The sequence below is a fragment of the Pyrenophora tritici-repentis genome, chromosome 5 (assembly GCF_003171515.1).
Source record: "Pyrenophora tritici-repentis strain M4 chromosome 5, whole genome shotgun sequence".
Classification (NCBI taxonomy): domain Eukaryota; kingdom Fungi; phylum Ascomycota; class Dothideomycetes; order Pleosporales; family Pleosporaceae; genus Pyrenophora; species Pyrenophora tritici-repentis.
In genome coordinates, this window is record NC_089394.1 from 2487185 (window position 1) to 2498270 (window position 11086).

An 11086-nucleotide genomic window follows, 5' to 3' on the forward strand; every position below is an offset into this window, starting at 1 on the left:
GGGACGAGGATGTTTTGGGAATCAAGGTAGCTGGCGAAGAAGCGATTGAGCTTGATGAGCGACCATCCCAGACCCACTGCAGTGCCCTCCAATCAATTTCATCGGCAATTGATGGATTGTGTCGCGTTGTATTTGTGGCTGGGGATTATCGAATCATCTCGACCGTTTTTACCGTTTTGTCGATGATTCGCTAGTATATCTGACGCCGTTGACGATTCCTATCCGTCCAAACAGTGTCTTCCGCCCCATCTATGCAGTTGTCCGCCTCTATGACGATACGAACAATCATATTTCTAGCAAATTTAGATGGTCATCTGTGTGTTTGTTTGTATGTATGTGTGTGTGTGTGTGTGTGTGTGTTGGAGGGTATGTGACTCTGTATGGACGAGGCTGAAGCCGTCGGGACGTTCGCGTGAGGAGTCTGACGGACAGGCCGGTAGGGCGGCGAGTAGCTCCGATAGGGGCTGTGGCAAGTTATCATTTTGCTCTATAGAGTAATTGCTGATTAAGATAGATAGTTTGCTGCGATCGTGCGCGTTTGTCCCCTTTTGTTGAGGTGAAGGACGCGCCAGTTTAGGTTTGTGACCAGGGGGCACGTACAGTGCGCCGTATCGCTTCAGTCTCCATTTGCTTTGATCCGTCGATATCTTCCAATGTCATCCTTCGTCTAAAATATGCGTAGGCTGTCGGGGCTCTACATATTGTTGACGAGTGTCACTGTGGATGGTCCTGCCGCCTGCAGAAAGGAGCCGCGTCGTTCAGGATGGGCGTTTATAGGGAGTATAGCGTAAATGACGGTCGCAGCATAGGAAACTTTGGAAGACGGTCTCCAGTCTGCAGGTAAAAAAATCAAGTACATGGCCACGTGTAAGACTGGTCTTGGTGAAAAGGAGGCTGAGGCGCGTAGAGGGTATGCGGCGCAGCCTTGCTCATGCATGGGGCCAACACCCACAACGAAGAAATATAGCCGCCAGGCAGCCGTTTTGTGACTTCTGCACGGTATGGTATCATTTTGCTCATCATTTTCACCGAGAGAAAGCGAGTGGTAGAAAGAAAAAATTCTTGTACTTCATTCTGTCACACTAACTCCTGAAATCTCGTGTTCTCAGCAACTAGATTAGCCCTGTGTAGTACTTCGAATCCCATACGGAAAACGAAGCGCTATTTGATGCCGTGAGTCTGCCTTCCGTTCGGTTTGGCACCGTTCGTCGTCACTGCGGTCACTTGCGCCCCATCGATGTCTGCCTGAATGTCTGTAACGCACGTGCACGCCGCGGCAGAAGATGGACCAGCCAACATCCTGTCAGCATGATCAGTCGAGCCCGTGGCGTAAGGGTCGTCTAGGAGGCTGATAATGGCACGGTGGTCGTCGCTCGATCCGAGACATACCGCATGTATTGCTTGATGGTGGGTACATGGGTGTTGTGGCACACCTTTCCGGGCTTTGGCGCGTCAGCACTCTAATCGAAATGATTACAGGTCGTAGTGTACCTTCTTCAGGAGAAGCAGCGGTGCCTGGATTCTGTTGGGTGGGGACCCACGTCCCCACACCCAACAAGTCACTGCTGTAGCCTTGGAAAGTACTGCCAACATTTTTGATATCTTTGAAGTTGCTGGAAGATTCGTAATGATGTTCTTCCAGAGAAGATCGTTTCCTGTCCTCCTGTTCTGAGGGGCCATACGTAGTAGCCCTCATGGTAGCAATTGAAGCATTCGATGCATTCATGATGCGAGAATTGTATGCGACAGTAGCGATGTATGAAAGCTTTTGAAAAGTGATGAGTATAGGCGCGCAAGGTGCTACTTATACGTGCCCATGCTGGTTCATGCTGGATTGAAATGAGCCACTCCCACGAGAGTGAGACAGCCTACCTTGGGAGGGCAGTCGATTAGACAAATCACTTCGCGGAATCGGCATGACTCGCTACCTAGTTATTCATTTCATCTTGTCTTACTACTCTAGTAAGCAGAAGCTTGATGGGGAAGGAGTAGGGCATGTGCAGCGGATACTTCCCCCTTCCCCGACAAGCTTGTCCCATTGTAGAAGGTGTCCTTTGTCCAGGACGTGGCTAGAATTCAACTTGATACCATTTCATTGGCATGGAAGAACGGAAGCTCCCCCATCGAATGCCGTGTAAGCCTTAATGCCGGCTCGAACAAGCCACCGGGCCGATCCCGATACGAGACACAGCAGATGGTACTGACTGGATGGGAACTGGTCTAAATCATAAGGTACAGCATTGTTTCGTGTATCACGAGTATGAACCAATCCAAAAAGTCTGGTCGCATACTGTGACTCACGGTAAAGATGCCCTTGACACGGGGGACTCAGAAAACCTAGTTTCTATGCAGTGCTCAGCCCGAAATTTTGCTTCCGGGCCGACCGTACCGATGATGGTATCATCAAATAACAGCGGGGAAGCGATTCATTCATGTCCCGACGAGCGCATCATTGTGCATTTTGCGCTGCTTGGGCCGCAACGCAGGCGAAATCCTGCGAGTGCATGAACATAATGAATGCAAACAAAAAATTGACTCTAAGGGACCCTTAGTAGAGTTATCGCGCGGTGATTGCGGCTATCAGGCAGCATACCTATCGGCTCATAGGCGGGCAACTCAGAGCGCTTGGAATCTAACGGTGTTACTAGTCGTAAGAGGAAAGAATAGGATCGTTAACCGCTTCCCCAAGCGAACAAAGATCATGTTGCATTCAACGATAACGTAGATGCTGTTGCCATAACCCACACAGCCTGCCGAGTCTGTAAGAGATAGAAGCCTGCAGGAACCCGCTTCCCCGATGGTGTATAAGTACATCACTCCACGCGGGTAATCAGGTTGAATTCTGTGACAGGTCATGATACTGCAGCACAGCTGATGACGTACCAATCGTCGTTCTAATAACTTTTAGTTGAGACTTCCGTACGTACTAAGATAAGATTTTCTCATTTAGTGATCTACAGGTTTTCATACGATATGGGTGTGTGCGGCAGTGTATGTGATGATGGCAGTGCTGAGAGTTAGTTCTGCGTACATCAATGCTTGGTTAAGCGAATATGCTGACGAAAAGTAGAAGTGGCTGGCTGTCAGATCTTCCACTATTGGCAGTCGACAATGCGTGATAACAAGGAAGCGGTGAAAAGGTCCTGCGTGTCTGTTTCCCTTGGCCTTGCGGTAGAATACAAAACATGAATTAAGGTTCACGTTATCCGGATTGCCGTGGCGAGCGCCCCCATGATAGCAGTTTAACGGTGTAGCACATGCACATGATCCTGGTTACGGAACATGGTACATTGACTGCTGGCGAATCTTATTAACCGAGCTCAGCCTTGCAACACAATTCCGGAGCATATCCGCCTGCTTCCTATTAACACTAACACTAAGCTGTAATAGAAGTGTAACTACGTGCACATGCGTTCGGCAGTGCAGTTCTCCGTTTGGTCGGTAAAATGGAGGACGCGCCACCAATCAGACGGTTCTGTACCTTCTAGTGACAGTCAGAAACTGGTCAAATCCTCTTGTTGATAACCTTTCTATCACATCAGTCAGAGATCTAGGCACGATCTAAAGTTACTGTTGCGCGTATCGGAACGTATTCAGACCAGGCTGGGAGGAGGTGCCAACGCACCAACCTGACAGGGAGCGGGGGAACGAGGCTCTGTTCCGACCTATTACTGAGCAATGTCACATAAGGACTATTATGCGACGATCTTACTATAGAGGATTACTATAGAGGAATGGTTTGTAGAAGAAGTGTTGGTGAAACCGTCAAGCGCTGTTCGTCCCCGTTTTTTGTATACTGATGACGTCATGGCTACCTCCGAAATATGACTAAGCGGGATTTGGCGCCTACGTGTGGTAACCATTTCCAACAAAACACCGAATCTTAGCTAGTACATCATGTAAAGTATGAATCTAGCTATACTTAGAAGAAATTCATCTATTATATCCAATATCGAAAGAATTTGAAGACCCCGAGTTGATGAGCATCATAACTTTCTTTACACCCTACCTCTACGAACGTACACTATCCATATGGCGGACCAAACTAAAGCACCAAAGATTACATAGATTTGATAAGATAGCTAACCAACTTGAGATTATTTTCCTTAGGATAGCATGTACACCCCAGTACTGAAACATACAGCTGACCGGAACAGCTGCAGTTTTCTCTAAGATTGAATCTCAATTCCATTCCTATATACACCTCTTCATCACATTGCCATCTCATTAAAAACAACAATTTATCATAAATCATAACCAATCCCTCGTCAACTATCACCCAACTTCGATGACAACCATCCAGGGCCTAGTAGACCTCTTGCCCCATCCACCTCACTCGCCTTCTCATCTAACCTACCCACTCACGTACACGCAACAAAGTTATTCCCACTAGCCCCCGTATGCGTAATCTCCCCCGCCAACTGGCCTTTTGTATTGAAAATAACTCTATCTGCACCGGGTGATCCTACACCAACATACAAATTAGCCCAATCTCGCTCCCAATCTCCCTCGCCCCAAAATCATATACTTACCACCAGTATACGTCCCCGACTTCTTCAACGGAAACTCCTGATACGGCCCAGAAACCGGGAAATTAAACCCCTCGTAGTTATTGTACGTGTGCGGATACGTCGAACTGCCCGCTTCGTCACCGTTGTTGTAGTAGCCGTAGCCTGCTTTTACGGCGGCGCTGACTTGGGCGGAGGTGTAGCAGACAGTGCCGCAGGTGGCGTAGCAGCTTTGTCTGGGTTCGACGGCAATAGCGGAAGTGGGAGGGGAGGTAGGAAGTGCGAGAGCGAGTGGGGTGAGGGTCAGGAAGAGTGTGGTTAGGAAGTGCATCGTTGCGAGTACATGTGAGGGGAGCGAGAGTGCTTGGTTCTGTCTGTGTTGAACGAGAGAATTGGGTGGGTGGGTGCTGGTGGTATCAGACCTATCCTCTCAACTCAAAAGAGGTTCGATACAGAATCTTATATACTTCTAAGGTTGCTGTCCCCGCTGAGACAACTGGTAGTCTATGAAACAAAGCGGGCTCCGCCGATCTCATCACGGGTGCAGTCCTAGAAGGGAAGATGGTAACGAAATTTAATTAATACAACTCCGAGCGTCGACTATCAAGATTCCACCATCCCAAAAGCAAGCATTATGCTCCGTGGGTAACGCAATGCTAGGGGCCAACTTGGACCTATCATATCTTCCAAAGCTTGGGCGTGCTGGCGTTCTCAAAACAATGTTTCAAACTGCATTACAGTTGCTCCTTACATTTTCTTACTTGGCCTAAATACCACTCCGTTTGAATCCTTACCCGCTTCCGTCGATCAGGAAGGTACCTACGCACCTCCCCATACCCTCACGTCCCATCCCATCCTTCCCATTCGCCCACCCCTGTCCCGACAGCTAAAATGAGCACTGTTTCACACCTCTCTTACCCTACCTTATCGCACTCCTGTACCTAACCGCCGGAAATACCGTAACCGCGCCCATGTGCAGCGCTGGTAGGTTGGCCGTGTTGTGTGGTCAGCGATCGACAGGGTAAGTCTCGGCGGCTAGAGCCTAATGCGGAAGGTGGGCTAAGAGTTGGGTATGGATTGGGATTAGGAGATCTACAACGGGGCCGGAGAGTTGTTTTTTATGGCGGCAGGCGGGGACGGTGAGATGGGCGTGGTGCGATGTCGGGGGTCTGTTTGGTGGTACTTGGGATGGTAGGTGGTTAAGAAAGGACCGAAAACGAAAATGAGATGGTGGTAATGGGCCGGTTTACCCGCTGAATTTGTATGATTGACTTATGCGGGTTACGAATATTTTGAGTAGGTCTTTTGGAGTGTAAGGAAGGTCTGCTGTATACACAGGTCTTGTATCTAACTCTATAGTATTTACGAGCTCTAGTTTTGCAACGCGAACTATGGAATGTAGTAGGTCAGCTCACAGTCCTGGCAGTAATAAACTGCACACCGTATCTCATGTGGGAATCACACGGTCCTACTCCAAGCATCAACGAGCAATGCTCCGCCAGCAACCATACCACAAGCACCCACGCCCAACTCGCTCAACAGCCCTTCCTCCACCGACCAGTGCAGCGTCATGGGAGCATAACCAATATTCGACACTAGATCCTTCCACCAGCGCCAACTCTCCAACTTCTTACTCTTTTTCCTCTCTTCAACCTCAATCTTCTCCTCTTTCTCGCCATCTCCCACCCCCCTACCAACAATATCACCATCAGACGAAGAATAATAACACTCAACCCCCAACCTCAGCAATTCAATCCCCACATACGCAGCCCACAACCGCGAACTCACCGTCCACCACTTATTTTCTCTCTTCTTCCCAGCCTCGCCTACCCACCCATCCCCCGTCAACACTCCTTTACTCGCCAAATACGCCCCATTCTCGAGAACTTGACATCCCACACACGATGCAATACTGGACCACGTCAATGCCCTCAGAATCTTTTCTTTACGCCCCGCCCCTACGGCCAGCGGGTCCGAATACGTAGCCCTTGCCCACGTATACAGCCCCACCAAACTCCACATGCGCACAAACACCCTGTAGTCTGATATCACCTCGGCCAGCGCTTTCGAACCGCCTAGCACCTGCGCGATGCGCTTTGTGCTTGTAGATGCGGGGATTTCGGCGATGAGGGTTTCGCCGGGGAGGAGGATGCCGTCGGCTTTTGAGGCAATGTCTGAGGCGATGGTTGTAAGGCGACGTTCAAGAATTTTGGAGAGCAGCGCGGAGAGGAGGGTTAGGGTGTAGGATGTTGTGCAGAGAAGAGTGTCAATGCCGCTGGGGGTGGACAAGAGGGTGTCGAGGCGGACGAGGGTGTGGTCGGTTGTGTGAGCGGTTTTTGAGAGGGATCGCAGGAGGAGGATGCGGAGTTTTTGGATCAGGGTGGCGCACGGTGGAGGGGGTTTGGGTGTTGTATTGGGTGAAGGGGAGGGCGGGTTAGTAGATGCATTTGGGATGGTTGTGGTGGTGGGATGGGGATCATGATGTGAGTCCGCCATGGCTACTTCTACATGTGTGTGTGGAGAGAGTTGTAAGTTTAACTCGCACGATGTGGAAAGACATGGGATGGATGTTATCGGACTTCCATGGTTGTTGATAACAAACAATTACCAAAAAGACGCGCGATGCGCGTTCGGCCGAGGCGGTTTTGCGCGGGTTGCCGGTGCGTCATTGCACGTGGGGTGGAGTCTCACGTCGAGCCCCATGTGACAGAGGCAGCCCCATCCCAGTCATTCACCTACTAGAAGCTCTTAGTATACACTATGCGCGGCACCAACTGTGCCGTAAAAGCCTCCACGTGCCCGCCATCGTATGCAAAGGCAATTCGACGACACCTAGGCGGCCTCGTGTTAGTAGTAGCGGTGTAGTTTTGTAACAGGCTTTGGTTGCAGCGGGACCAGGCACAATATCCTTGTTAATTCACCGTCGTCGTTCCACATATTACTTACAACCCATATCTCCCCACTCACACCCGTCGCTAACGTTTGCGGGGGAAGATAAGGAAGCAGGCTTTGCTCTCTCCGGCTTTTTGCTGACCGCCTCAAAAAGCAAACCGTCACTACAGCAGATTGAGAAACTCTCCGAACCAACCATCCAGACATCCATCCACCTATCCCGTTCAGCCATGGACGCGTCTACTCCAACGCTTCATCATACCCGCCGCCCAACTTACCCCCTCGCTCACGCCTTTCGCCGTAAACCACGCCGTATCCCGCTCGTTCTGCGCTTCGCAAAGGGTGCCGTCCACGACATCATCGTTACCCCAGTGTTACTCCACTCACTCTGGACCGTCCTCATCGTCTACATCGATACTCGCTATGTCGACTCCATCTCGATCCCCGCGACCATCATACCCTCGCTCTCCATCGTCGTGGGCCTGATGCTCGTCTTCCGCAACAGCACCGGCTACGACCGCTTCTGGACCGGCAGGAACTGTCTCACGACGATTGGCACCAGCGTCCGCAATCTAGCCCGAATCTCCCTTGTAAACTCTCATGACCGCGACGGCCACGCCAGCGAAGCCGAGAGAAGAGATACGGAACGTATAGTACGCGTCCTCGTGGCCGTCCTATACAGTATCAAACACAACCTCCGCGCCGAATTCAACATTCCCCCCGCCAGTCTAGCATCCATGCCCACCCAGCAACCCAGCGTGTACCCCCAGCGCTCGCGCCCCGTTTCCCGCCGCCCCAGCTACATCGACCGCAACGGCAGTTTCCCCACCCTCTCCTTCGCCTCCACCGCCGTTCCCAGCACAGCCACGACCCCCCTCCTCAGCCAATCCACCGCCACGCTCGAAAACGGCGACGGCACTACCCCCATGAAGAAAGACGAATACGTCTCCCTCCTCCCCGAAGGCCTTATGGGCTACGAAGACCAAGGCCTCGGCCTACCCCTCCAACTCACAATCCTAGTCGAAGGCTACATCCGTCGCGGCGCTGACAGAGGCTGGTTCAATGCCCCGCTCTCCTCGCAAATGACAGTGCAGTTGAACTCGCTCGTTGACGCTTACGGTCGCATGGAAACGATTCACTCGACGCCTATCCCCGTCGCCCACTTGATCCACCAGAAACAGGTGCTGGCGCTGTATGGCTGCGTGCTGCCGTTTGCTATTGTCGATGATTATAAGTGGTGGAGTGTGCCTGTTGTGGCTATTATCGCATTTACCTTGTACGGTATTGAGGGCATTGGCATGCAGCTCGAGGATCCGTTTGGGTACGATAAGAATGATATCAAGATGGATGGTATTATTGAGGATACGAGACAGGAGGTCATGGTGTTATTGGAGGAGTGGAAAGCCAGTCATGAGGGAAGGGCTATGGGTGGCATGTTTGAGACGGATTGTTACTAAGTGATCATGTGAGTCGAACAAATGTGTGATGAAGAGAATATGATGTGATGAAATACGTATATGTGGTGGTAGTGAAGGTAGGGTTGAGTTTATATATGCATTTATGTCCATATCTGCACAATCTTCCCCAACATCTTTACCGAATATCCAATACGCAACACGACAAGCTATTTTCATATATAAGGATAATGCACAATACAAACGCTCAGCATCTGCTAAGAACAATACATTAAAAGCTAGCCGGCTTTCTTTATGTCGCTTTCCCCTTTTCAAATGTTTTGTCCTTGCGGAACTGAGCACATGCATCACAAGTGTTGTAAAATATAGATAAAATGAGACAGAAATTCCCCCCTATTGGCCAACATTGTTTAGAGAGACAGACAGAGAGAGACAGAGCTACATCATGCATACCAATTCACGCCCACCAAAACACCTCGGAATCATGCAAAACAGAACCCAAAATGAACATGCACGAAAAAAGGTAGGGGTAGGTAGGTAGACATGCCCTACTCGTTATAATCGGCTTGACATCACCTAGTTGAAGCGGACAGGAGGCAGACTGGGCGCGTCGTTGCTGCTGCGGGTGCTGAGCGCGCCAGTGCTGTCAGAATCCGAATTTGAAGAGTCGCGTAAGCGAGTGCCCGAGGCTCTACCAGCGCTTCCATCGAGTACAAAGGGGCCGGCGTCGTTTCGGGGCGTCATTGGGCCGTCGTGGATGCGATCGGGTGTCAAGCCGTCAACCGTGGTAGGGTTCAGGGGCGAGAGGCCAGTCCATTCGTTTGCTTCCAGCACATTGATTGCCACTGGTTGTGAGACAGTGGCCGATCCTGTGGGAGGCGTCAGACGGCGTTGTGGTGTTTCCAGTACCGATGGGTTAGTGTTCCCGTTCGGAGTGTCTGAGGTATTGAAGTCGATGTTCGTAATTTGCTGTCGCAGGTCGGCAAACTCCTCGTCAGACTCATCACCGTTATTGGGCGCGCCCGAGCCACGTGGCGTAACGTGGCGGTCTGCTTGGTCTGCGGTGGTATCCGTGGTAGGTTCGCCATTTGCCACCTCCTCTTCACCCTCCCAGTCCTCCATGTCTCCCATATCTTCAACATCCTCTTCCAAGTCTGCTACAGCCCTGCAGTTCGGGCAGAGGAAGTTTGGCCATGTTGGACCGTTCAGAATTGGACGGATGCACTTGTAGTGCCAGACGTGCGAGCAGGGCGCTACGAACAGCGATTGACATGGCTGTGGGGTCGTTAGTACGGGTCCACTGTTAGCACCACATGAGCACCTACCGCTATCGACATTAAGCAAATTGCGCATTCTGAAGTATGCGTCGAGGCATTATCGCCGGCGACTGGCTTTTGGCTCTTAGCAAGAGCACGCAGCCGTGCATGGGTTTGTTTGCTGTTAATGTTAGTGGTTGACTGGCAGTGTGGATACCAAAACGTACTTGAATGTGTTTAGACCCTGTTGCCAACCGCGGTTGCATTCGACGCGAATCTTGACACATCTAAAGATCATTTCTTCACCTCCACGGAAGTCTATTCCCAACTGGATAATATCGCCGTCCTTTATCCGGAAAGGTTTTGACTCGACGTTGGGCTGACTGAGCCGGATATGGTTTAGAAAGGTACCCGAAGAGCTCTTCACATCTTTTATGTACCAGTTGCCATCTTTGCACCACAGCTCGCAGTGCTTCCGGCTGACCACTTTTGACTTGAAGCCAATAGCCGCGGCAGAGGGCGTGTTGGGCGAGATCTCGGGAATGTTGTCACGCTCGGAGTAGCGGCCTACACGGAGTATGGCGTCCTCGTCGGGCAGGGTGCGGTTGATGGTGGGAAATATCAGCGAGGGGCGACCAGCTCGAGGGTCCTGATGGGGGATGAAGCGAATCGACGGGAGGTGCTTTGAGCCAGCTGGAGTTTCAGAAGCGGCTTCCATTATGGGCGCGGTCACTGGAGCAGGCGTTGACATTGGTGTGGGCCCGGTGTTGTTGCGCACTTGTAGCTGCGGTTGAGCAGTCTCGGAACGTGTTCTTGTCATGGCTGGCAGAGGAGAGGCGGGAGGGGAATCAGTGGGCGGAGGTTGGGGCTGCAGCGGCTGTAGCTGCGCCTGCGCGTCGGTCGTTTGCCTTCTAATCAAAGAGTTTGGGCGAGGGCCTGGGTTTGGGTGGGAGTGTGTGGTGGAGGCAGGCGAGGCTGGCGGCGTGTGAGTTAAGGCGCGTGGTCTTGTTCGGGC

The 11086-nt window shown here is 51.3% G+C and overlaps 5 protein-coding genes across 5 annotated transcripts; 1 reads left to right on the plus strand and 4 right to left on the minus strand.

Annotated features, from left to right (window-relative positions):
- Positions 1 to 1161: 1161 nt before the first annotated feature.
- On the minus strand, positions 1162 to 1726 carry PtrM4_109370 (uncharacterized protein; the record flags this gene model as incomplete). Its single annotated transcript, XM_001935830.1, has 2 exons — positions 1162 to 1442; positions 1492 to 1726. The coding sequence occupies 2 exons, from the start codon at positions 1724 to 1726 to the stop codon at positions 1162 to 1164; spliced, it is 516 nt and encodes a 171-aa protein (XP_001935865.1).
- A 2635-nt stretch (positions 1727 to 4361) lies between these two features.
- Positions 4362 to 4839, minus strand: PtrM4_109380 (guanyl-specific ribonuclease Pb1; the record flags this gene model as incomplete). The annotated part of the gene is made up of 2 exons (XM_001935829.1): positions 4362 to 4465; positions 4533 to 4839. The coding sequence occupies 2 exons, from the start codon at positions 4837 to 4839 to the stop codon at positions 4362 to 4364; spliced, it is 411 nt and encodes a 136-aa protein (XP_001935864.1).
- Positions 4840 to 6439: 1600 nt separating this feature from the next.
- Positions 6440 to 7004, minus strand: PtrM4_109390 (uncharacterized protein; the record flags this gene model as incomplete). The annotated part of the gene is made up of 2 exons (XM_066107840.1): positions 6440 to 6446; positions 6490 to 7004. The coding sequence occupies 2 exons, from the start codon at positions 7002 to 7004 to the stop codon at positions 6440 to 6442; spliced, it is 522 nt and encodes a 173-aa protein (XP_065962289.1).
- Positions 7005 to 7630: 626 nt separating this feature from the next.
- On the plus strand, positions 7631 to 8857 carry PtrM4_109400 (Bestrophin multi-domain protein; the record flags this gene model as incomplete). The annotated part of the gene is made up of 1 exon (XM_001935827.1): positions 7631 to 8857. The coding sequence occupies one exon, from the start codon at positions 7631 to 7633 to the stop codon at positions 8855 to 8857; it is 1227 nt and encodes a 408-aa protein (XP_001935862.1).
- A 534-nt stretch (positions 8858 to 9391) lies between these two features.
- Positions 9392 to 10891, minus strand: PtrM4_109410 (FHA domain protein; the record flags this gene model as incomplete). Its single annotated transcript, XM_001935826.1, has 3 exons — positions 9392 to 10090; positions 10141 to 10252; positions 10299 to 10891. The coding sequence occupies 3 exons, from the start codon at positions 10889 to 10891 to the stop codon at positions 9392 to 9394; spliced, it is 1404 nt and encodes a 467-aa protein (XP_001935861.1).
- Between the last annotated feature and the right edge of the window lie 195 nt (positions 10892 to 11086).